General features: G+C 36.3%; 1 protein-coding gene across 2 annotated transcripts in view; it reads right to left on the reverse strand.

Annotated features, from left to right (window-relative positions):
• The window catches only part of LOC138692860 (juvenile hormone esterase-like), a 76,730-nt gene that overhangs the window by 41,472 nt on the left and 7,935 nt on the right, over positions 1-27,323 (reverse strand). Inside the window, exons 1-2 of one of the 2 annotated variants that reach the window (XM_069816155.1) lie at positions 10,352-10,400; positions 7,099-7,205 (exon numbers count right to left, since the gene is read on the reverse strand). In XM_069816155.1, coding sequence (XP_069672256.1) covers positions 7,099-7,179 — 81 coding nt within the window. In that variant the 5' untranslated portion in view covers positions 7,180-7,205; positions 10,352-10,400. Of the gene's footprint in view, positions 1-7,098; positions 7,206-10,351; positions 10,401-27,323 lie in introns of those variants that run through there. The other variant, XM_069816165.1, reaches the window with a different exon arrangement.

Consider the following 27,323-nt stretch of genomic DNA (forward strand, 5'->3'; position numbering starts at 1 on the left):
AGGAAAATCATACTGGCTAAAAAATTGAAAATTGGATGGCACTTGTGCGGTGGTGATGACTACATAAAAGTCAATAGATGTTTTAAATGTAGCAAATTCAATCATAGGGCACAAGACTGTAAAGGAGAAATCACTTGCCCTCACTGCACAAAAAACCATGCAGGAAAGGACTGTAACACCACTAGAGACCAGTACCAATGTATAAATTGTACTAACTACAACAAGTATAACAAAGATAACACAGTAGATGTGAACCATTCATCATTAGACAACAAGAACTGCAGCTGCTACCAAATGATGATAGAGAGATACAGACAAAATACCGAATATTGAAATGGTAAACCCATTAACAGCTAGCCTTAAATGCCTACAAATTAATTTACAGCATAAAAAAGTGGCTACAACCAACTTAGCTAACATGATACGGGAGTCGAACATTGATCTTGCATTTATACAGGAACCGTATACAATTAACAACAAGGTGGCAGGAATTCCAAAAACTTATAGAACATATAGTAATGGAAGCGAAAGAAAGAGAGCAGCAATAATCGCAAACAACAAAGAAATGGATGTAATATTAATCAACCAACTCTCTGATGAGGACTGCGTCGTTGTAGAAATAAGATCCCAGCAGGATAAGATTTATGCAGCAAGCGTTTACTGTGATATCACTAAAGATATCGGAATAGACATCCGCAAGATTGAAAACATAATTAATCATGCACAAGGGGTAGGAACTATAATATGCGTTGATAGCAACTCAAGAAACACTTTGTGGCATGATACTGTAACAAACAGACGTGGGGAGATACTGGAAGATTTTCTGTTAACAAGTAATTTATATGTAATGAATGAAAACGTGGCTGCCCCCACATTTGAGACAATAAGAGGGAAAAGTCGTATTGATTTAACCATATGTAACAGTTTAATCCTAGGATACTTTGAGGACTGGAGGTGTGGGGAAGAAGAAAGCTGTTGCGACCACAACAATATCACATTCAAAATAAATATCAAGAAAGGTTATTACTGCGGAGAGACTGAGAACTACACAGGGTACAGATTCAACACCAAGACTGGAGACATGACGAAGTTCGATGACCGGCTAAAAGCAAATGTTGTAAACAAATTCCAATGCAAAGAAATAGAAAATGAAGACATACAAAAAGAATTGTTGGAAAAGTTGAAAAATGCTGAACTAGTAGAACTGGAAACAATAATACACAACTACCAGTCTTGTATAGTAGCAGCATGTAACGAAGCTTTTAAGAAATGCAGTCGAGGAAACTTTAGAAGAGGCAGAACAGTCCCTTGGTGGACTCAGGAGCTAACGATACTCAGAAAGAAGGTTAACGCACTCAGAAGGAGATTCCAAAGAACTATGAATAATGAAGATCTGAGGATGGAAAGAAAAGGCAAATACTTAGACGGGAAGAGAATATACGAGATCAAACTACACTACGAAAAACTCTCCTCCTGGAAGAAGTACTGCACTCTAACTGAAGGGTCCAATCCATGGAACGCCATATACAAAATAGCAGCAGGGAAACTGAGAAGTCCAACTAGCCTAACTACACTCCTGAAGCCAGATGGAACATTCACTGCTGATACTGCAAGTACAATAAACCTCATGATTCATCACTTCACTCCAGATGACGACCCACTGACCGATAATCAACACCAGAGGGAAATTCGAGAATTGATGAATGAAGAAATAAATACAGAAGATGACAGAGAATTCACACAGGAAGAAATAATTCGAGTATTGAAGAAGTTTGATCCTAAAAAAGCACCGGGAGAAGATGGCCTGACAAGTGAGATTCTTTTCCGCGCATTCAGACACTTTCCTAAATTTACAACAGAAATGTATAACGAGTGTCTAAGTAAGGGACTTTTTCCAAGAATATGGAAAACTTCCGTAATCATTCCTATTGCCAAGCCTGGGAAAGAAGACAGTAAAGATGCTTCAAAATTTAGACCTATCAGCTTACTGAATATAGGAGGAAAGGTCCTAGAAAAGCTAATGATTGATAGGATACTCCACCACATCAATACCAAAAAGAAGTTCAACACAAACCAATATGGATTTACTCCTCAGAAAAGCACGATAGATGCAGCGATGGCTGTTAAAGAGACCATAGAAGAAAATACCCTAATGAACTTCACTATTGTAGTAAGTTTAGATGTCAAAGGAGCGTTCGACGCAGCGTGGTGGCCCGGCATTATGGCTAACTTAAGGGAGCTACAATGCCCTAGGAATCTTTATCGCTTGTCACGAAACTACTTCTCTCAAAGGAAAGCAAGTTTAAGGCTCAACACCTATAAAATAGAGAAAGAGTTGACCAAAGGATGCCCACAAGGTTCTTGCTGCGGTCCAGGTTTTTGGAATGTATTATATAATTCGTTATTAAACCTGAAATTCACGGATAAAACCAAAGTAATTGCATTTGCAGACGACTTAGTCATCCTTACAAAAGGACAAAGTATAGCAGAAGCTGAAAACTTTGCTAATCAAGACCTAAAGAAAATAGAAAATTGGGCAAAAAGCTACAAAATACACTTCAACAGCGAGAAATCCAAGGTCCTATTGGTAACAAGAAGAAGAATTGGAAATAATGGAAAAGTTAGAATCTACATGAATCATCAACCACTAGAACAGGTTAAAACCATGAAATATTTAGGAATATTTCTGGATAGTAGACTGACCTTTGATCGACATATAGAATATGTCTCGCAAAAGTGCACAGGCCTAATCCACCAACTTACAAAATCTGCAAGACTCCAGTGGGGACTAGGACACGAAGCCCTCAAAACTATCTATCAAGGTGCTATCATTCCTGTGTTAGTGTACGGAGCACCCGTCTGGGAGAAGGCACTAACAAAAGGAAATAACATCAAGAAATACCAAAGGGTCCAAAGACTGATCAACATCAAAATGGCGAAAGCATACAGGACTCTATCTTACGATGCATCTTGTATCATAGCTGGAGTCGAGCCAATAAAGATTATAATAGAAGAGAAGATAAACATATATAAGGCCACACACGGATTGTTACAGGAGTACGACGAACCAGTAGATACAACACAGTGGATGCATCCTGCAGAAATAATAGAGATCTGTGAAGCTACAAATGAACAATACGAAATAGAAGTGTTCACAGATGGCAGCAAAATTAATGGAAAAGTAGGAGCAGCAGCAGTCATATTTAGAAACAAAACAGTAGTCCAACAACAAAAATTCAGGCTAAACAATAAATGCTCAAATAATCAAGCGGAACAGATAGCAATCCTACAAGCTCTAAAGATAATAACGGAAATGGACATACCAAATATTGAACGAACAGTGGCAATTTACACAGACAGCAAAGTCACAATAGATTTATTGAGGAACAACGATAAACATGGATACATAATAGAGCAAATTAGGCAAAATCTTAAAATCCTCTTTAGTCAGCATTGGAAGATTAACTTTAAATGGATAAAAGCACATGTTGGCATCCATGGAAATGAAATAGCGGATAAATTAGCTAAGCAAGCAACAGAAGAAGATCACATACCAGTAATCTACAATAAAATACCTAAGAGTACAATAATAGACGCAGAGAAAAAGAAAAGCACTGAAAAATGGCAAAGGATGTGGTCAAACACAACAAAAGGAGCACTAACGAAGAGATTTTTTCCTTCAGTGACGGATAGGATGAAAATCAACATACCAGCTACACCAAACCTTGCATCTATACTAACTGGTCACGGGAAACTCAGATCTTATTACTATAGATTCAGAATTTCGGAAAACCCAGGATGTCCTTGCGGAGCACCTGACCAAACAGTCGATCATCTTCTGTGGGATTGCCAAATCTTGAACCAACAGCGCAGTGTCTTCAAGGAAGCAACAAGGAGTGGAAGAAATTGGCCAATAAATTATAGGGACATCATAAAACAGCATTTGAGGTCATTTGTGCACTATATTAATGCTATAAACTTTGAACAATTGTAAATATATGTCTCAGTTTCGTAACATGCGTAAACACACTCAATTAGCAAAATATTATAAACACTATAGTTATAATTACTAAAAGTGTATATATATGTAAATAGTGTAAATAGAATTAGTTTCAATAAGTGAAAGAGAATGATAGTGAAGATATTAGTTTCATTAAGTGAAAGAGAGTGATAGTGAAGATCCAATTACCAAAAGTGTATATATATAAACAGCGTAAATAGAACAAGTTTAATTAACTCAAAAATAGTGATATGGATAGAGAACATTCAACAGTGAATAACATAAAATAATACAACACAATAATGAATATCAACAAAACAACGAAACAGTGAAGCAAAAGACAATGGGAAACCTATGAACACAAAATTGATAAACAAGTTTCAATAAACCATGTAATATGACTACGCGTCATGGGGCATGGTGATAATTAAACCGGAAAGAAAAAAAAAAATGTTACTTTATTTAAATTGTATTTAAATAATTAAAATGCGGTCATTTTGGTCCAGAGAGCAATCATTTGGTGCAATGACAATTCCTTTAACATGTTTCTTAATTGTTATTACATGCAACCATAGTTTAATGAAGATAGACATATTATTTAGTTTTAATGTGTATACTTTATATTACTTGCTATATGTTTCAGAAATTACTGTAATAACATTGTAGAATTATGTCCATCTAGAGAAACTACACTTTCCAATGGTGAAATAATAATTAAACAATTAATTAGCTTCCGATACCTATTACTTCATACAAACACAGAAACATTCTCTGTAGGCCCTGTTTAATAGCTTCCGATTGTTGTTGTCCAAGTCCCCTTATAGACGAAGTCATTTGTTTTTATTTCAGTACAGCGCCTTAGATGGCGTTGTTATTGTAATTTTAAAACTCATTTATCTCATTAAATATCAGTCCTATCAAAATTTTGTATAGAATAAAACTTATCGAAATTATTTTTGAAGAAGCTATTGTTATGTAACATTTTTCACGAAAATTAATAGTAAGGGAGATATTTCGATTTATTTAATTCAAGCCCCCTTATAACCCTCCTTTTAAATAAAGTATTTTGAATGCCATATAGCCTAAAATCTAAGTTACAACGAACTTAATTTATATTCTAATTTTCATATAAATCGGTTCAGCCATTATCGCGTGAAAAGGTAACAAACATCCAGACAGACAGACAGACATACTGTACAAACAAAAATTTCAAAAAAGCGATTTTCGGTTTCAGGATGGTTAATTATACATGTTAACACCAATTATTTTTGGAAAAGCAAAATTACCAGAAAATTTTTGGATACAGATTTATTATTAGTATAGATGTCGTATTGACGTACTGGGAATGTATAATACCCGAATCGAGTACTTTAAACTTCCCGCAACATTCACAGACTTCTAGTATACATTTGGCAACGTACGTTCACATGAAAGCTGTGTTCTCATCAAGGAGGTTACACGACTTGACACGCATGCGCGGGACAAAATTGTCGTAGCTGGCCGCTTATGAAACGTCAAGAGCACAAGGCGTTAAGTGAATATCGAATCTATCCAGCAGATGTCAGGTGCGTCAATGTGTTCTCCAGGAAGGAAATAGTCTGTATATTAGTCTATAGGTGTCAGCATTTCTTACTGTCGAAGCTTTTATTTTATATGAGTGTCTGTGCAGTGCTGCTACAGGAGTGTAGTTTGTGAATTAGGCTTACTATACTTCAGAGTGCTTTAATTATCTATATGTGGCAGGCTATAATAACATCCTTCAAGAAAAATGTGGTGATCAAAGTGTAAGTAAATAATTGGGATTTCATTATTATTATTATTATTATTATTATTATTATTATTATTATTATTATTATTATTATTATTATTATTATTATTATTGTATTTTGAAATTACACATAGTGAGACGTCAGAATCGTGACATTTATATTAAACCTATTAATATTAACTAATAATTTCAAGATCTCTTCGGTTTTGGAACACAAAATTGTGATCACACGCATTATTTTATCACGAGCCACCACTGAAAAAAGTCACAGTCATAGGAAATGTAATATTGGATTACTCGTTGAAAAGTGATGGCAACGTTTATTAAAGCATACTTATATCTGACATTTGTGCAATTCCAGGTAATGTAATGTTAATACAATTGGTCAAAACCTTCTTCTTCGTTACTTGGTGCCTAATAAAAGTAATTATGGCGTTTTCTTTGCATTGAATAACATTTTATAGAGTGAAAAGTTCGCGACAATATCGTCACTCTGCGGCTGCGAAGAAACATTTGCCAGTGTGAAATGTTCACTAATCTCGCGAAAATCAGTATGCGACTTTTTGCTTTAAAAATGGTAAAATTCAGCGTTGCAGTCGATTAGACGTATCAAAGAATCTGGGATCGATAATGTGGAATTTATATTAAAAATATGGACTTCCAAACGCACAGAACGTTAAAAGAATGTTTTGCAATAACGGACAGATGAATACCGACCGCTCTTAAAATAAGTTTAAAATCGACAATGCACAATATTTTTAACATCTGCACTACAGAGGTGTCAAAACAAGCTTTTGAGTATGTTTCACAAGTTAAATTTTATTTTGTGTCAGCTTCATTTTATTTCAAGGTGAGTACTAGGTTGTAGCTCTCTCTATAATAAAGATAGCATTGTTACAATTTGATCGCGCCACAGCACAAAGCACAGGCATTATATTGAAGGAGGGGTAGGAGGGGTGTCCCTTATGTCGATGTAGATTTTGTTACTCTGACAGTGAAAAATTAGGTAATGGAAAACGATTATAGAGAAAAAACACTCACATCTAAATTGTATTTTTTTTTTTTTTTTTAGTAAAAGGGGGATCAAACCCGGGAACCTCCTCTTGCGTACGCCCTTGGGAAGCTACGATAATTTTCTGAAGAATCGCTGCTCTGATTGGCTCATATTTGAAGCATTCTTTACTGTTATTATTAGAAAGTAGGATGACGTAACACAATTGAAATAGTCAGTGGAATGAAATAAATAAAGAAGTTGAATGAAATTGACAGTAGATATGAACACACAGGTAGGTTAAATGACATTGTTAATAAGCAAACATGTTTTATTTACCGTAAAGAAGCTTGCATCTACAGTGAAGAACATTCCAGCTATCAATAGCAAAACAGCACTAGTTATCTTGTAGATCTTCATCCTGAGGGTGGAAACTATCACAACACCTGAAATAATTAGAACATCTTGTTAGATTTTTTTAATCATCTTTTGAAATCTTGTTATTGCTTGGTGAACAAACCGACGACCCAATTCAAAAGGGAAACCATCAAAATTTAAAGTTTTGTGAAACCTGCATTTTAAAGCTATATGTTGCTATGAAATATCAAAGGATCGTTTAAATTACTCAAAATTCTGTTCGAGATGTTTTACATGTTTGTGTCAGTGACGTAAAATAATCCTGCAGATTTTCATGTTGTACCGTTTGTAACAAAAAGTGTAATACGATATTGATGGGAAGTACATAGGTCTCCCAGAAAAAAAGTCTTTTCCCAAATGTTTATCACCCTCTTATTCGGTAACTATTGCGAATAGAATCGTGATTATTGTCCATATCGATAGAAGATCTAATAAAGAATCATTTATCCCTCTGGTATATTTCAATAGCGCGGATAGTTTTCATGTAAATATAATTTAAAACCCGCTACTTTGAAGCCGTTGAACGGTGCGGCCAGGTTTCAACGTTGTAGACAGAAACGAAAGTTAACCTTAGTAGATAGGTCTGAATTCGTTGACCTCTTATATCTGTATTAGGAGGCGAAAGAGTAGTGTGTTAGCGGTGATGTTGCCAGACTGCTGAAACTTCTAACTCAATTTTCTAATTAATCATGCATTTAATCACGAAACGTATTATAGGTTTTCTTTTCATTTAAGTGAACCCTATCGTCCGTTTCAATCTACAGGATTATTTCACTTACACCGTGTATGCCAGCGTTTCTCAAACTATAGTCCCCGATGTCTGCCTTTGTGGTCCTTAAAAAAAGACAGAAGAAAAAATAAAATTCAATGGAATTGTGTATCACACTATAGCTGAAAATCTCAGAGTTTGTAAATGACACATGGCAATCGCCTTTCACTTTTTCTCCCGGTACTGACATTTTATGAAATTTATTTAACATATCCGTCTATCGCCTTTCCACTCTACTCTCAGCAACAAAAGAGGGATTTAAAGCACTATGAACCTGGTGTTTCTCGCTATCTTTTCCCTGCAAATCTGGCGCTGTGCCCAATGGCGGCTCGTGATAAAATATTATGGATGTTCACAATTTTGTGGTTCCAAAATCGAAGAGAATTTGAAATCGTACGTTTAGTCTAATATGAAATGTCATGATTCCAATGTTTCACTATCGAAAAAAAACGTATATAAATTCAAAACAACATATAATAATAATAATAATAATAATAATAATAATAATAATAATAATAATGAAACTCAGTCTTTTTATTTCCAATTTTTCTTGGTAAGCCAGTTTACCCAGTTCTTTACTGTTCCAAATTACTTGAACAGAGTTCATTGTTTACGTTTGTTAAAAATGAATACATACCACAGTCTCGTTATTTACAAACGCGTGTGTTCAGTAATATATTTTGATTCACAACACACTGATACGCTATAGCCTATACCAGTACTGTAATCCCACTCGCATAGATTGATTACTATAAATACATGCCAGTAAATATTATTCTTAAATATTATACACTGCCATATAGATACTTAAATTCATACCACCACCACAGTCAACCAGCACGTGTTTGAAAGCCAAACTATGCTATTATGCCGACACTGAAATGTAGTAATTCACAAACTACACTCTCGTAGCAGCACTGTACACGTAAGTAAACGTTCCTACAGTCAGATGCTGACATCTACAGGCTATTAAATTTCCTCCTCGAGATATAGCACGTCAACGATAGGCATCGATGGACCTGACATCTGTATGATACATACTCATCATGTTCACTTAACGCTTTGTGCTCTTGACGAGTCATAAGCGGCCAGCTAAAGACAATTTTCTCCCGCGCATGCGTGAAATTCCTGTAACCAACTCGAAAAGAGCACGGCTTGTACGTGAACGGATGTTGCCAAGTTTACATAAGAAGTTTATGCAAGATGAGGGAAGTTTAAAATACCCGATCCTGATATTATTCATCCCCATTACGTCAATACGGTATCAAATAATAAAACTAGTCGTGCATTAATGGAAACAAGGTGTTCACGTGCTCTTGTGCTCTTATTGACGCACCGCTACTGGCTGTGCCTGTTACCCAGCTAGGGACCACCCGAATTCATAACAGGAACAAAGTACCGAACCTTTTAATGCATTTACGACTTTCTTAATAGTTTTGCTGACACCTAGTCTGTATATTCAAATGGTCACGTACTGTACGTAGTACACCAATAATAGAACATGCAAAATTGCATCTTTACTTGTTGAAAATCGGGCATGTTTCTGTATTAATTTTCTTTATTTCTGTTTTTGCAAAAGACGATATATAAGAAATTTTCTTCTATTAACATTAACTTAATTAGTTAATACTAATATAAAATTAATTGAATTAAATTAATTTTGATTAATTATTTCTACATTAAATTGTAAGTATACTGGTATTAAAATATGCTACATAAATGATAAATTTGCTTTCGAAGGGAACAAGAGTAAGGTGGTCCGCGGAACTGTTCTGACTTAAAAAAGTGGTCCCCACTTCAGAAAAGTTTGAGAAACACTGCTGTATGCTATAAGTTTCAAATTAGAGTGTGTTACTTGGAATTATCACAGCAACATGAAGGTTTCCAAAACTTTAAATTTTGAGTTGTTCCCCTTTTGAACTGGACTATCGAAACCCTCTCTATACTGTTAAGTGGTAGCATTTCTTTCAGCTGGCGCACAAATGAAATATATCACTAGTTTTAACTAATACACACGGCAATAGTTTATTGGGTGAAAATAAAAGGAATTAGTGAGGTTATACGTTTGTTGTGTTGCTGAGTTTTCCGATCAAAAATTTCTGTTTGACGGTATAGCAAAGTTTTGTTCACTCAGTAATTTTGTGACTGCAGGAATATAGTTAACATTTAGAGCTTAGTATAGGCGTTGTTTGCTGACAAATTCTCATCAGAGGGCGAGAAATTCTATTCTCTGTGATGCTCTGAAATTTTTATGAACGATGTGGCTTAGAAGCAGATTTATTCCGATTTCTTTCCTTTCCACTGCCGTTTACATTACAAAACTTGTTATAATCCTAAATTAAAGTTAGCACAGGCATTGAATGATCTCTCTTATATTGTAACACGTATCATTAAAACGAGACTTACAACTGCAATACGTAACTGCTGTCCATGCCAGTTTGTAACTAAACTGGGGTGGTGTGTGTTTTCACCGGGACGCTATCAGGTTTTGTGTCAACTGCCTTGGAATTTATCAACACAACATATAATCACTCCTGTAATTATCAAGAAAGCGTTCGTACAAGTGTAGAAATATAGACAATACAAGGCCATTCCTTTATTTTATCGGCTTCATAGCAAATTTTCTCTCTCCTCTACCTCACTGTTCTTTCTTCTTCGCTCTCTTATTTTCTTCCATCTTGTTCTCGTTCTCCCTTAATTGTTTTGTTTCTTTTCCTTTCACATTCTTATTCTTTTGAACCTCTTCCTAATCACTGATAAAAATCGCAGTGAGACAAGTGTCCAACGGGCTTAGAAGTCACATAGACACTTCTTCTCAGGCCCAATTTCCCTGAGAAGGACGCAGGATAGCGTACTTTTAAATATTTCTCCTCCGATTCATTTACTCATATATGCGGTAGGCCTGTCTACAATTCTGAAGGTTATGAAGACATTAACAAATTAGTTTACGGAAACTGAAGCTATAATATTGCCATTTTCAAAATATTGCTGCAATTTAATTGTATCTAGATACATTTGTGAACTACTTAACACATAATTTTGAATTACTGCAATATAAATAGCAGTGGCGAAGCTCTTGAGAGAGTTTTGAGGCTTAGCCTATCCAAAAAATTTGAGTTATTATTCCTAGTAGCAGTAGGCATATAAACTCGTAATAACAATGTATCGTAACACTTGGTTGGACTACGATTCTTCCATATATTAAGATCGGCAGTCAGCAGTCATTCCAGTATGGAGAGAACAGTGCGAGCAGCAAGGCTTAAGGCAAAAAGCCTCTAAAAGCATGACTACGACCCTGATTCGCAAGATTTAGGGCGATCAGGAAGGGAGTATCGATTCGCTACATCTCCGAACGAAATGAAGCTAGCCTTCAGTCACAATAATACGTTGCGCTATGTTGGTGTTCTGTGAATGCGCTGCGTTGTTGAGTGTTAGTTTAATCAAAAGTACATGCGTATGTGTGTTACATATTAAAATAGCGGGTGAAGGAAGACAAAATAGAACTTTTCAGTTTTCATGGTGTAAAAAATATCTTTGGCTAACAGGGTGCTCTGAGACAAATAAGTTATATTGTTTTACCTGTATTCTGTTTTTTTCTTGTGGAGTCTGTGACACAGAAAATTTTGATAGAAAAGCCTATAAACATCTGCTATATAAAAGGATGCAAGGTAAGCAGATTTTTCCAGCCTACCCAGTATTTACACGTATGCTTCGCCACTGATAAATAGGCTAAGGAGACAGAACAGAGCGTACAACAAATGGAGGTATTATCACTATCTATGCCTTGTTCCAAAGACGATTAGGTACGTTAGAATGACAAGTAAGTCACGTAAGTATCCTACTTATTGTGCTTGGTTTACCGCAAACTGAAAATGTTATGGAAATTAAAGCAACACAATTTTGTTGAAACGATGAGGAATTTTAATGTTTTATGATTTCACATGGGCTCTACAATCCATACATCTTACGCGACAATCCGATTTCCGCGACTTTTTTTTTATATTTAGTTAGGCGTATAAGCTAATGTAAGCCTGTGCATGAACCAATGAAGAAACTCTCTCCACCTAGCACCCATATATCGTTATTCTCTCTATATACTGGGTGGGTATAACTCATGGGCGGCTCTACAATAAGAACTGCAGAGCTGCCATTTAAATGGACCTGAAAAAATTAAAAATGTAAGACGTGCTTTTATGTAATCTAGTTCATTGTTTCATTTATTTTTCCAATTCATTCTCCTTCGATTCGAGATTTTACTGTCTGTAGGAACCTTGAACTGCTCGAGAATTTTAGCTGTAGTGTACTTTTCGGATCTGTGATCGGCAGTTCCTGAAGCTCAACGTGGGATAGTCGGCAGCAGGAAACTGGTTTTCTTCACCCTCCCATAAGACTGCATTAGAGCTGCAACCGAAGCAGCTCTCTCCGTATATACAAAAGAACCGTCAACACCCTCATCTCTTAATTACTTGCGTTAGAACCTGCTTCTGTATATCATTACAGTTCCAGTGTGTTATAGTAATGTGGGTGGTGTGATGTGATTAGTCAATGTGTCTAAGGAAATATTTTATATTAAAAATGAATGAAATGAAAACCTAATCGACCAACCCTTTTCGAAATTAAAAGAGAAATTGCATGTTAACTTAAGTAATTAGGACGTCCTACACAAAATTTAAATACTGAAATTTCTGGAAAAAGTCGAGGAAATCATGTAGCCTACTAGTCATTTTAATACCGAAATGTGTAATGGAAACGATTGGTTTTTTTTGCTGCGCTCATGAAAACGCTTTCTCCCCCACCCGTGTATTCTGTTGAGAGGGGAAAATACATGGACAAACACCGGAGTGAAGGATTTAGTTAATTTGACTTTAAAAAACTAGAGAAGCATGTGGGGGCACATCTCCACTACGTGACTAGTTGTACAAGGTGGGAGAGGTGTAGCGCACGGATGGTTGGAGTACAATTTCGGGTGCACAGTCAACTTCGAGAAGGAGCTGTAATTATTTTTTTATACACGCGTTATCCGATTTAGATGCAATAAACAGCATGCGTTTGCTAAATACACTATTTTTCATGCAGAACTGCCAACCTTTGTAACCACGGGCCGCTACTGGTATAACTGTGCAGATTGCAGGGGGCATTAGAATACTATAAAATAAAATACCTGGTACTTTCTGCAAGTGATTGATTAATTACAAAATTAGGCTGAAAGTCTACGTACCTTGGCAACAATACATTATCAATTCACCGAATACCTACGAATACACACGAACATAGGTCTGAATAGCAGCATTCCATCCCTTAGCCACAGCAGCAGGGTTGCTAGACTTCCTAATGGCAGGAAATAACGATACGTGTTAATTTTTTATTTAATTTGTAAGAAGCCGTTCATTTTATTTCAAAATTGCTAAGGGATAAATTATTCCTTATCAATTTCTCTAATGATAAGAGTAAAAATCAGAATCGTACAGATAGTACTTATCGAGTAAAACAGTGTTAATATTTAGGGGATTTTTTTTTCTGAGAAGAGTATTCATTTGAGACTAATACGGTATTCGAATTTTTTGTTATAATTTATCCAAGGAATAAGCTGTTACAATTTGCACAGTTATGTTACTCTCACTCTGTATAGGGCCTACATAGTAGGCTAATGAATAAAATTCCAAATGTAGACGTACGCAGAATATTGTTAAGGGAGGAGGTTATTAAAATTCTTTACAATATACATTATCAGTATTTTATATTTTGTGTACTATAATAATAATAATAATAATAATAATAATAATTATTATTATTATTATTATTATTATTATCATTATTATTATTACGTTACGATATACTTATTAATATTATACTACGTTATAATACAGAGGGTTGCTTTCGACCTCTGGAAACGAATTTGAATGACATCATGTGCGTCAGGAGTCACACGACAGCTGAATTGTGGCGAAAGGTGACAGAGCAGTAGTGAGTGATCTCATAGTCAGAGTGCACGATGTCTCACAGCAGCAATGCCCAAGAAAATCGAGCGTTTTTGGAAGGAGTTCATTACGACCCTTTCCAATGCCAAGTTAAGTGAAAATAATAGAAGCCTGCAAAAAATATGGTTTCATTATTTCCAAGAAGGGCATCTTCTGTGTATCTACTTATTAAGACTGGTAAAGCTCGGATGGGATTAATTTATATCATCTCGGGGTGTGCGGCTTGTGGCGGGGGTGGATTTGCTTCCCCCCCCCTCTGGCTTTCCCAAAACACGCTATTAAATGTTTCGTATAAAACAATTTTTATCTCGAAAAGGAAGAAAAAGCGAAAGTTTTATTAAACTTTTTGTTTGAAATATATCAAAGAATAATCCCCTGAAATTAATTACATTACTTACGGTTCATCCTGTAAAATTTACCAGTTGCGCGAAAGTTCATTTGCCAGACTGTAGTACCGTGTGACTGTAAGAACGTTATCCGTGAGAGCTCTGTTCTGCTTGCCAGACTGTAGTTCCGATAGATGGCAGGAATGCCGGTGTCTTCGCTTTGAATCGTCCTGTACAATCCTGCATATCGTGTCTACAAGATATGAGTTATTGACTGAGGACAGAGGTAGGGGAAGAGGATATATAACGGCAATTATTTAAAATATTTAATATTATTTCTTAAAATTACAGTGTTGTCATACGCAGTTCTCAGCGCAATTTTCGTTCAGAGGAAGAGAATCTATGAAGTCCATGCGTCCCTTGAAGAGGTTAGTTTTCATCTGCAACCTCACAGGGCCCAGACCCTGGTCCAGGTACTTGGTGTTCCCAGGGGACGTAACGACTCTGTCAATGTCGAGATAGAGGATGTTACTAATATTAGGACCAGGTTCCACTATTGGCAACCATTTCAGCTGATCCACTAGATAGTTTCCAGTGTTGTTGCCGGGTGTCGGATTCCTAAAGCATACAGACGTGACCAAATTGCGTTAAAAACAATTTGAACATTTTGCTTAGAACAATATAAGGCAACTATATAGTGTATAATACTTACTTACTTACAAATGGCTTTTAAGGAACCCGCAGGTTCATTGCCGCCCTCACATAAGTCCGTCATCGGTCCCTATCCTGTGCAAGATTAATCCAGTCTCTGACATCATATCCCACCTCCCTTAAATCCATTTTAATATTATCCTCCCATCTACGTCTCGGTCTTCTCAAAGGCCTTTTTCCCTCTGGCCTCCCAACTAACACTCTATATGCATTTCTGGATTCGCCCATACGTGCTACATGCCCCGTCTATCTCAAACGTCTGGATTTAATATTTCTAATTATGTCAGGTGAAGAATACAATGCGTGCAGTTCTGCGTTGTGTAACTTTCTCCATTCTCCTGTAACTTCATCCGTCTTAACCCAAAATATTTTCCTAAGAGCCTTATTCTCAAACACCCTTAACCTCTGTTTCTTTTTCAAAGTGAGAGTCCAAGTTTCACAACCATAAAGAACAACCGGTAATATAACTGTTTTGTAATTGTAACTTTCAGGTTTTTTGAGAGTAAACTGTATGATAAAAGCTTCTCAACCATCATTAAAAATCACTTTTTTTCGGTTTATGGACATTAAAATATTCAGCACTTCATGTAGATTATAAATACAACATACAGGATGGAAGTGAAATAACCTTCCTGATTCAAAGGGACGATAGTGTACTCTTAAATGAATAGGAAACCTATTTTACGTTTTGAGATTAGAAAATTATGTTAGAAGTTTCAGCAATCCGGCAACATCGCCGCTAACACATTCTTCTCATGATACACATGTAAGAGGTCAACGAACTCGGTGTGTCTCGCTAAGTGAGCGACGTTGCAACGTGCTCGCATCGTGCAGTGGCTTGAATTTAGAGGTTTTTTAAATTAAATTTACACGAAAACAGTCCACACTAGGCCACCGACATGGCTCAGACGGTTAAGGCGCTTGCCTGCCGGTCTGAAGTTGCGCTCGGGCGCAGGTTCGATCCCCGCTTGGGTTGATTACCTGGTTGGGTTTTTTCTGAGGTTTTCCTCAATCGTGAGGTGAATGCCAGGTAATCTATGGTGAATCCTCGGCCTCATCTCGCCAAATACCATCTCGTTATCACCATACGCTAAATAACCTCGTAGTTGATACAGCGTCGTTAAATAATCAACTAAAGAGAACAGTCCACAATTTTAAAATACGGCAGAGAGATAATTATCCTGTATTAGATTTCCTACCGATATGGACATAAATCATGATTCTACTTGCAATAGGTACCGAATAAGAGGTTGTTAAATATTTGAGGGAAAAAAAAAAACTTTTTTTTTAACTATTAACTTTCCACCAATATGATATTATAGTTTTTTGTTACATACAATATCAGCTATTCGCTCTGAAATTCTGCAAGGCTATCTCACTTACATTCTATATACAGTATAATGAACCGTAAGTAGTCACTAATTTCAACGGGTTATTCTTTGAGATATTTGAAACATAAAAGTTTCATACAATTTTGTTCCTTTTTGCTTCCTTTTCGGGATAAAAATTGTAATGTTTTATATGAAACATTTCATACCGTGTTTTGAGAAAGTCATTGATTTAATCTCCAATATCTTCACTCACCATATTTTAAATGTTTTGGTTTAATTCCCAATATGCTCAGTCAAGTTAAGCGATCAGTGTATCATGATAATAAAGATTGAAAGAATTTTAGTTTTGTTATATAAATGTACAAAACTTTGATCCGAACAAATGTAACTTTTCTTTCTGCAGAGGAATTTTAAAATGATGGTGAACGATTGGGTTTTGTAAAATTTTATTTCCCTTAACAAGATTGTCAACAGTTTCATTATCAGATAATCCACAGTGTGCCGGTACCCATTTGAATACTAACCTTTCGTTGAGCTTCATCAGATAGTGTGTAATATTTCAATATAATCTTTTTTTTAGGTAAGAGATTGGTTGTTATATCTGTTTTAGAGTTACTGAATATAACAGCTGGTTGAAAATAAGAGATCCGGTACAATAAAGTTTGAACTGTTGAATAGGCTTCAACCTAAGGATATTAATAAACGAGAAAAGTGGACATGTAGCACGAGCACCTGTTCCATTTCGTTTGAACAGTAGGGATCCTTCAGTGAAAATATTGACCTATTCTTTCTTAGGAAATTTACTATCAATAGTTTCCAATGTTAGCAACTTCAGGATATCTTTAGGACTGTTACTTTTCTTGGTAGCTTCAACCAGTTCCAGATAATACTCTATTTTTCTTATTTGTGTAGGGTAAGGTAAAGTAAAGGTATCCTCGTAACATACCATGAAGGCACTTGGGGGGCATGGAGGTAGAGCCCCTTGCTTTCCATGACCTCGGCACTAGAATGAGGTGGTGTGGTCGGCACCACGCTCTGACCGCATTTTACCCCCGGGAAAGATCCGGTACTCAATTTTATAGGAGGCTGAGTGAACCTCGGGGCCGTTCTGAAAGTTTGGCAATGAGAAAAAATCCTGTCACCACCTGGGATCGAACCCCGGACCTTCCAGTCCGTAGCCAACTGCTTTAGGGCAGTTTTATTAATTATAATTTCTTTAGGCCTACTTCTTGGGAGATTTATCTTTTTATAAATTTCCAAAGAGTTTGGAGATTGCGTATAGATTATACAGGGACATCATTTTATTTTTACTTGCATTTTTATTGTACCTGCATTTCTGAATGTACTTCACTCTCACCCCTTCACTAATGTCCTTGCTCTCGTCAGACACACAAACTTACGGCCGCTGTTACATTCGAAGTCTTCAAGCAGTGAAGTAAACACTGCAGTGTATAGTGTGTTTCATAAATATGATTGCGTTGTCTATAGAAGAAAGAACCTATATTAATAATATCGTACTAAAAAATTATATTCAAGAAACGATAAATTCAATTTCAGAGAATATGCTTCAAAATGTTTTTAATAATATGCGTACTGAATTGAAGCCTGCATTGTAATGAACGGCAACCATTTTCAGCAACTTGTTTAAAAATTCAGGTTAGCTTTTTTTGAATTGAGGTGGCTAGAAGCAAAGGGATGCTAGTGACATTTGTAATAACATGAGTTAAGTGCATCCAGTGTAAGCAAAAGTATCTAAAATTTTAGTGGCAAAGGGATATTTTAATCGCATCACACATTAAAATTTAAATAAAAATTTCACCGATTTTACGAAAGCTTAAAATTTAAACCCCATTTTCTCAAAAGTAACTTAAGTGCACTTACAGCCCTTTACTTATGACCCCCTCAATTTAAATGCACTCTCTATATTGTATGTTAACATCAATAATTAATATGCTAAATAAAGCAGACATTACATAACGAACATAGCCGCCTGAAAAGTTCAGTTTTTGAAAAAAAAAATGTTACTACTCTACTGTATATTGATAAATTCCGTAAAAGTGATGATCAAACTGAAAATCGTAATGTCGTATTTCCCTACAACATAAATGGATACACTACTTTTCTCTCCTCCTATACCTAGTAAAATGATTTGTTTACATATTGCACTAGTAACATCAAACTCCTGTAATGGAAGGGGGCAACAGTGTTTCCGAGTATAGCCAGGTTAATGTTAAAAATGTTGGTAAAAATAAAGTGATGTCCCTGTATAACCTTCACAATAATATAAAAAATTATGCCTACGTTATTATTATTATTTTTTTTTTTTTGGCTACACCACTCTCCACTATCTTCATCTTCTAAAGGAGGCGCCTGGGCGCTAATAAGTGAATTGAATTACTACAGATTTCTCCTTAACTCCTCACTCCACTTTCCCCGGCTGAGACGAGTAGACCGCAGTGGCGGCTCCTGCGTATTTCTTAAGAGGGGAGAAAGCACGAAATGACACCTTCTTGAATGAAACATGCTCAAATTAGCCAGGTAGTGTTGGGGTTGGCCTTCCCTTCTGTATAGCATTGATCTGTTCTTGTAAACTGAGTTTCCTAAATTTTCCAAACTATATTATGTTTTCACTTCCATTCATTGTTGAATAATCGCACAAATTAACAATTACAAGGAAATTCACAACGTCGCAGCATTTTTCGAGCACACGTATTGGAAGAGATTATAGCTACTAACACGTAATCGGAACCGTTTAACGGAAGTAGGAATGGGAAATAATCTGAGGAAAGCAACAACACTGCACCCACCCACGTGGTCTGTGTTGCCACATATACATTTTACAAGTTCAGTTCACATGCTTTTGAAGAATGTCAGTTCTTGTAAAGTCATACTACCATTACTGTTCGAAGCTGTCGGTGGCGGATTAATTTTTATGTTAAAAATGATGTAGTTTGGAGTGCCTACTTTGAATTTCAAATATATTTATACAAAACTGACAACTTGGCTGTTGCCCTGTCTAGTAGACAATGAATGGAAGTGAATTTCAGGGGCCAAAAAGATCTGCGATACTAACGTAGAACTAACTACTTCCTCTTTGTTTTATATAAACCCAACTTTAACTTTCAAGCCATGAATAGTAGCCTATATAAAGTGCAATGAATAATATTTTTGATTTATAATTAAAAAAAAAAAGTTTATATGGTGTCGTTCATACCTTTGCGTTAAAACTGTTTTTATTGTGCCTCCTCCTAGATGTGTTATAGTCTGGTTGAATGCAACATCGTTAGATGGCAGCGGTAGCGAGCTTGCTGCACGACCAGTCGGTTTCTATTTCCCGCTCATGCGCTGATTCAGAGGAGGATCTCCTCCCTATCCGTTAATTTACTTGCTTTAAAACTCTGCTTCTTTCTCTGGCCGTTAGTGCGCTGTTGTCTATGTGTGTTAACTGCAGTAGAGGAGGAATGGATTGACTTTCCTCCACACAAACAATCTCGCATCTTTCTCACAGTTTTCTAGCAGCACATGAGCGCGCGTCGTTTAAAACTCGATCAACCGAGGTTTTCTTATAGCTGAGAACTTAAAAATTATCGAATCTTCCTCGAATTTCAAGGCACATATTTTATTTGGTATTTACTTTCAAAAGAAGAAAAATGTGAGGAGGACGTTCCTCCCTTCCCTCCCTCGAGGAACCGCCAGTGGTAGACCGGTAGTTAAGCACTCCTCAGTGACGTATTGCATCATAGCTTTTACGAATTTTCGTTCTCACTGGTCGCTTGAAATCCGTCACTGATGCACGTGCTCACTGTGCGTTTGTTTATAAGGCAGTGAAGCAGAAATGACATGGGAGGAGGTTTCAGAGTTCCAGGGCTGTTCTAAAGAGTTTAGATCGATGTAACCTATCTTACTTACCCATACTTAGCAAAATTAATGACCAATGATGTCATTAATTCTTGAACTTCCAAATCATATCCCCAGTTGTTTTGGTAGAGTGTTTTGAATATATACCATAGTTCATCTGTGTGGGCTGCTCCTATAAAGAGAAACTACTCACTTTTAAAAATTATGAAACGTACAACACACGATAGTGTAGTAGTTTGGTACTTCATTTTTACTTGGTTTCTTAACGACCCTGTATCAATTACAAGATGGAATTGGTGATGGTGAGATGGTATTTGGCGAAATGAGACCGAGGATTCGCCATAGAGTACCTGACATTTGCCTTACGGTTGGAGAAAACCTCGGACAAATCCAACCAGGCAATCAGCCAAAGCAGGAATCGAACCCACGCTCAAGTGCAACTCCGGATCGGCACTCAAGCGTTTCAGTCGACTGAGCTACACCGATGGCCGTTTAGGTTTTGCACTACAAAGCCGAAGGTCACTGTTCGATTCGCGATAGGGTTATGAATCTTTCCAATTTATAATTTTTGCAGCTGCACTGGGGAGCGAATATCGTTGGTAATCGGCCTGTTTGCAAAATATTTTGTACAAATTTTGTGGCGTATATTAAACCCTAGGTGACGTCAGTGGATGTTAGAATTAAAGTAAGATTTGGCGTTCTTATAGACTACGGAAAACTATGGTATGTGTAATCTATCATTTTTAATAAGCCATCGCTTACAATAAGCAACTGTGTCCTTATTATAACATAATCAGTACTTGCTTGACATGGGAATAGAGCAGCAAGTGCAATTAATCTTGGTCTCGCGGAGTTGTCACTTCTTTCCGTATTATCACAGTCTAATACAGTCACGCCAACATTTGACAGCTGGCGCGACAGTAGCCCTCTAGCGGCAGGCAAGTTAAAAGTGTGCACACGACATAATGATAACACATCAGAAAACGGGTTTTGCGTAATTTGTTTTATATTTTTATGTTATACAGTAAATGTATATGATTCTTATTAATTTTACTTTAGAATCCTAGAAGAATTTCACACGCAGTTAATCTACAAGTTTCAGAAGCTGGGAATAAACGTAATTCTTTCTGCTCCTTACAACTGAATCATGGTTTGAAATAACAAAGTTGTTCGTACGTGAATGGTTAATTAAATCCATTCCTAAATATATTTATGAATCATTAGAACTCTATATTTTCTGTGAGACGAGTCAAAATTAGTAGCTTCAAAATTGTAGGGCATATCTCGTAGGGTACATCGCGTGGTAAACTCCTCTCCCTATTTCCTGAGAAATTAACTATTTTCCATACCGCAAATTGGGGTAAACTCGGCCGCTGAGGTAAACTTGAAAATAAAAAAGGGGAAGATTTAAACCTTAATATGACAGACATTGATTTATGAAGTTCATTATCTTTCATTTCTTAAGAACCGGTATTTCCTTTATTATTTTGACTGACAAATAGTGCTGATATTATGGTTTAAATGTTTATGGCAAGTTTATCGCATTTTACATTACATAAGGTTAATTTTAACTTATCCTACCTATATAATACGTAATTTACATGCCCTTACTGTTAATATGACGTAGGTGAGAACAAATAAATGAACACACAATTTTGTTGAAAAAATTGTGACTTCAATTAACTCAGAAAATGTAGGCCTAATTTTATTTTCAGAGCAGAAGTGGCGTAAGTCAAAATGGATAATGAGGGTTAAAGTAAACATTCTCTAAAATACAGCGCAAAATAGCAGTTAATATTGAATTTATTTAAACTATTAGTAGTCAGTGAATAGCACGAAGGATATATTAATTGCTACTTTGCGCTGTATTTTACAGAATATTTACTTTAAACCTCATTACCTAATTTTGACTTACACCACTTCTGCTCTGAACGGCTCAAATAATCACTGGTAATGTAAAATCTCCACCAATAACAGTCATGCAAATTATTACAGAAAAGATTGCTTTATATATTAAATTTAAAAAGGCTCTTGAGAACTTAATACATCTGCCACATGAATCTACACCAACACATCAGAAATGTATAGACACAGTCTGGATTTATTCAAGAAGTGAATATTTTGCAAAAGGATTACAATACTCCATGAATTCTTGAAAAATTAACACCATGATCCCTACTTGAATGCAATATAACGTTCAACTTTTGAAAAATATAAAGAAAAAAAAAACACGAATACAAAAATTATGGAATTACTTGCATTAAAAACTGTAGATATATTATCCAAAATCGGAATCGTTACACATTTACACATGTTATCTCTGCAAAAAATAATATACTGTAACAGGTATTTACTTTGTTTTTATTAATTTTAAACTCTCCTTCCTGACATACAAATAGTTAACTGATAAGTAATAAATGTTTTATAGAACACAATAGGTAGGCTACCTACAACGTGGATTATTGGTTATGACTGAGTTATGATTTTCTCTTGGTCTTTAGGAAATCTGAAGAACGACAAATTCGGAGAGTTAAACTTGTTGTTACTGCAATTTTCGTCATTGCAAACATTGTCTTTATTCCTACGCATGATTAAAACGTTTTTATAACATCTCGCATCCCTTTAAAGCACGTGCTGGCTGTATCAACCCTATGACCAGTGTCTTGCCTGCCGCTTGGGCGCTAATGTCGCGAATGTTGGCAAAAAAAGTGTTGAAGTTGCGCGACTGTATGTATTAGACTGTGCTATAGTTCTCCCATTTGTTGGTTTCCTGTGCGTGTAAAAATTGTATTTATAATTATTTTGTATAACCTAGTATAAATCAATGTAATTCAGTATTTTCTTACCTCATAATTTAATTTAATTTACAATAAATAATAGTGTGAACTTGTATAATACTGGGCGATTCTCCTTAAGAGACGGATGGGGAAATCTGCAGTATGCAGAATATAGTTACAAGTAAATTGAATATTCATGAATCTAAATGAGAACTTTGAGAACGAGGTGCACGAATAAAAAAATAAATAAATAATATAGGAACTTTGTCGAAGGTGAATATTGCCTCCTTAATCATTAGTATTGTAAGTACCGTACGCTAAAAACATTATTTGCAGCCACCTATGTTTTTTTTTAATACGGAAGGGACTATCGAGATTGAATTTCTCGTATTTTTTTCTCTAGTTGCAGAAAGATCAAATGCAATGTTAGATAAGATGATATATTATGATTGTAGTAGTATCACGATTATTCCTGTGTTTTGTAGGTTAAGAAAATGCAGTTTTGAATAGGCCTACTAAGAAAATTGCAGTGAAACATGGTTTTAATAATTAGTCTACAGCACATTAAAACATTATTCACGAAATGGATTTCACTATAGATCGTCTTGGATAATAAACATCCCAGTTAATAGAGAGTTTACGACAGGCGTAAAATGGTGGAGTAAACTTTGGAGACTTCAAGAAGTACTGAATATAATCTAAGCTAACATAGCTTGCTATCGAGGTTGCGTATGTTTTTATTAATCTTTCTTTTCCCTCTTCCAAAATGAAACTGTAGCCAGCAATTCCTTATTTGTAGTAGTTACTTTGTTTAATAGCTACACTTTCGAGGCGCAATTTAATTAGTCAAATTTTTAAGGTTTAAAGCATATAGTCTATTCAGAATATTTCGAGACCTGAATGAAGACAAAAGGCTTTCCCTGGTTTTTACATATAAGAATACGATAAAAATTGACATTTTTAGGTTTTTTAAGAGTATTTAATGTATTAATACACTACGTAAATCCTCAATGTTTATATACCGAAAAACAAGTGCTCACGCAAAGCGCATCTCTCAAAGTACACGCGCGCTATCTGTTGGTGCTAGTTCAGGATATCCCTATAAGAATAACTCTTCATGTATGCGCGAAAACATGACCTACCAAACTCCTATGTCCACTGTCCAACATAACGAGGAGCAGTTATGTTATAATAAAGCGATTTTATGTTGTATTTCAAATGCATACATTAATGTGACTCGGTGATTTTGGTTGACGGGCGTAGAAGCACTAGACACTGAGAACGGGTTAAACCCAACAGGTAGAGGCAATGACTGCTATATTTGGCAATGCTGGGATCTATTGTATTTCTGCCACGCGGCTAGGGGTTGAGTAGTGGATGGGGGTTTATGAGGGATTACCAATTCCAAGAAGAGTGGCCGTCATGTTTTCGAACCAAGTATACTGTGTTAGCGAGTTGTGCACGCGCGACTGCTCTCTCCGGCGTTCTGCTGTAAACTGTTGTTATTACTAATGAGAGATCCATCCTCATGCCTGCATAAGGTTAATCTTGGTTTGAACTGTTTCCTAGCCATGTTAATGCCTTTGTAGAAATTTCTGGTATCTTTCCGGTCTCGTAAAAGTTCTAATTTCTCTAATTCAGCATTCATCCATTCTTTCTTTTTCCTCTTATGAATTGTCTTTTCTACTCTCCTTTTATTCCTATACTCTTCAAGTAAACATCTTGTTCCATGTCCCTGTTGTAATTTCCTATATGCTATATTTTTGTTTTCAGTGGCGTATAGACACTCCTCGTCAAACCATGTCTTAGGGCGCTGGGATTCCATTTCCCCAAATTCCTGTTCTGCAGCTCCATTATTTTATACAACTTATCTATATTTAGCACTTTTCATCCTCATATTTAAGTCTACAAAACGGCATTTCTAATATATATTACAAATCGTGCCATTTTCGGGATACATATTTCGCACTCATTTATCAATATTTTCTATGTACTGATACCTAAGTACTGTATTTGCATAATAGCACTATAGTGATTAAACATACAATATACACTACGATGTATGATTAATACATTATATATACTTATCACTAATATACTCTAAATACATTAAATACGTCAATAAACTAAATTAAACTACATGTGTACGTTAAACTTTCAAGTACAAGAGCTGGAACAAAACTGGCAAACTCGTGAGAAGAAATAATATACGCGGCGCAAAACAACTTTTAAACTTTACGAATGTATGTGACGTGTAGTCCTGATAAAATAACATAGCCAACTAATTTACCGCTGCAGGGATGGCTACTTGGACACAAAGAATGAGGATACTATTCTCGAGTCAGGTAGTACATACTGTAAAGTTTCACAGCCCTTCAACAATTGCCCCCGGCCTTGGAGACCAGCTGCAACCCTTCTCTATTATTAGTACCGTTAGATCTACAAACTGGTTACTCCACCTACAAGTCTGACAGTTCTCCGTAACTGAAAGACTCAGAAACGCACTTCACTCATACAATCCTTCTTTAGTGCGTGACGTCACGTTACCATGGAAACCAAGGACTGTATGAGAATGGAGCCCAAATAATTTCACCTCTACAGTATTGTAAGTTCCGCTCGGCTCTCGTAACCAGGGTTGCAGTCCCAAACTTTACAGTGCCGGAGCTCTTTATGTTTTTTATAACCTTTGGAGAAGGGGGAAGGTTTGAATGCAAAAAAAAAAAGTAAGACAAAGAAATAAATGCTATAAAGTAAGACTGTAAGGAGAATGCAAGGCAACACCAATCAATACCTACCCCATTTAGCTTCTGAAGCTCAAGTAAACCGAAATGGTCACTGTAAGGGTGATCATTCTGCGCAATGTAATAAGCTGATATAAATTTCGCTATTGTTGTTTCACGGTGGGCTGCACTCGTTTATTCGCCAACATTTTCAATCGATTGCTTTTCAGACGTATCAATCATTTTTGTGCTATATTGTGAGCACTGGATTTCTTGTGTTCAATCTTCTTTTCGTAGTGACTTAAGCTGATCTGTGCGATCCGTAGTAATTTACTGAATATGAGCGCCATTCATTAGATACAAAAATACGCTCTTTTTAATGCACCTGATGTAGTTACTTCATGACTCACTTTACAGCCTAGCTTACATTGCTTACAATCACTCCACGGATAAGCTTCTTTTTTCTTGACCAAGTCATATTTTCTTCATTCCATACATTCGCCCACTCACTTTTTGGCTTTCACTATTTTGAACATTATGACGAATATTCTTCGCAGTCATACTGGAACTGTTTGTATCTTTTATAACACTATCTCTGGTTGAATTACTTACTTACTTACAAATGGCTTTTAAGGAACCCGAAGGTTCATTGCCGCCCTCACATAAGCCCGCCATCGGTCCCTATCCTGTGCAAGATTAATCCAGTCTCTATCATCATACCCCACCTCCCTCAAACCCATTTTAATATTATCCTCCCATCTACGTCTCGGCCTCCCTAAAGGTCTTTTTCCCTCCGGTCTCCCAACTAACACTCTATATGCATTTCTGGATTCGCCCATACGTGCTACATGCCCTGCCCATCTCAAACTTCTGGGTTTTAAGTTCCTAATTATGTCAGGTGAAGAATACAATGCGTGCAGTTCTGTGTTGTGTAACTTTCTCCATTCTCCTGTAACTTCATCCCGCTTAGCCCCAAATATTTTCCTAAGCACCTTATTCCGAGGCTTATTGTAGGGATTCGTAACAAGCTGTTTTTTACGGTGATGGGTTGTTAGCCCTTCGCCCAACCCCCAAGCTGGAGGACCACCCCTTATCGGCTGTCCACGACTGCTTATTCAATATATTCGCAGCTACCCTCCATATCTGGAGGCCGTCTCCTCTATCCGCAACCTGAGGACGCGCCATGCCGTGGTGATGGTTGAATTACTAGGTTCATCAAATAGAAGCGATGGGCTTAAGATATCAACAGTATCAGGAGAGGGAGCTTTTGTAATTCCACTAATAACAGCAATGGCACGAGAAAAAAAAGAAGTTAATGTTTTTTGTCTATATTTATTTTGTTCCATATTTACTGAAGGGCAATAGATAAAAACCAAAGTTTCAAGCAGTCTTTTAGTCACGTTATAGGCAGTAAATTAACTGCTTAAAATTCACTTCGTAAAATAACTGGGAAGCAAACACAACACATTTCGGTAACACCACAGACAATCTCCTGTATCGCACAAAGACGTGAAAACTAACGAAATACGATACGAAACGAAAGTGAATTAGGAATGTGATCATTTCGCGCAGCGCACTAAAGTTTGGTTTGGTGGTTGTCCATTCACTGATTCTTCCTCCATTTCTCACCACACACCCCGTCTACGCTCCTATACCTTGACCAAAACCACTTCCGAC

Source organism: Periplaneta americana, chromosome 2 (genome assembly GCF_040183065.1).
Source record: "Periplaneta americana isolate PAMFEO1 chromosome 2, P.americana_PAMFEO1_priV1, whole genome shotgun sequence".
Classification (NCBI taxonomy): domain Eukaryota; kingdom Metazoa; phylum Arthropoda; class Insecta; order Blattodea; family Blattidae; genus Periplaneta; species Periplaneta americana.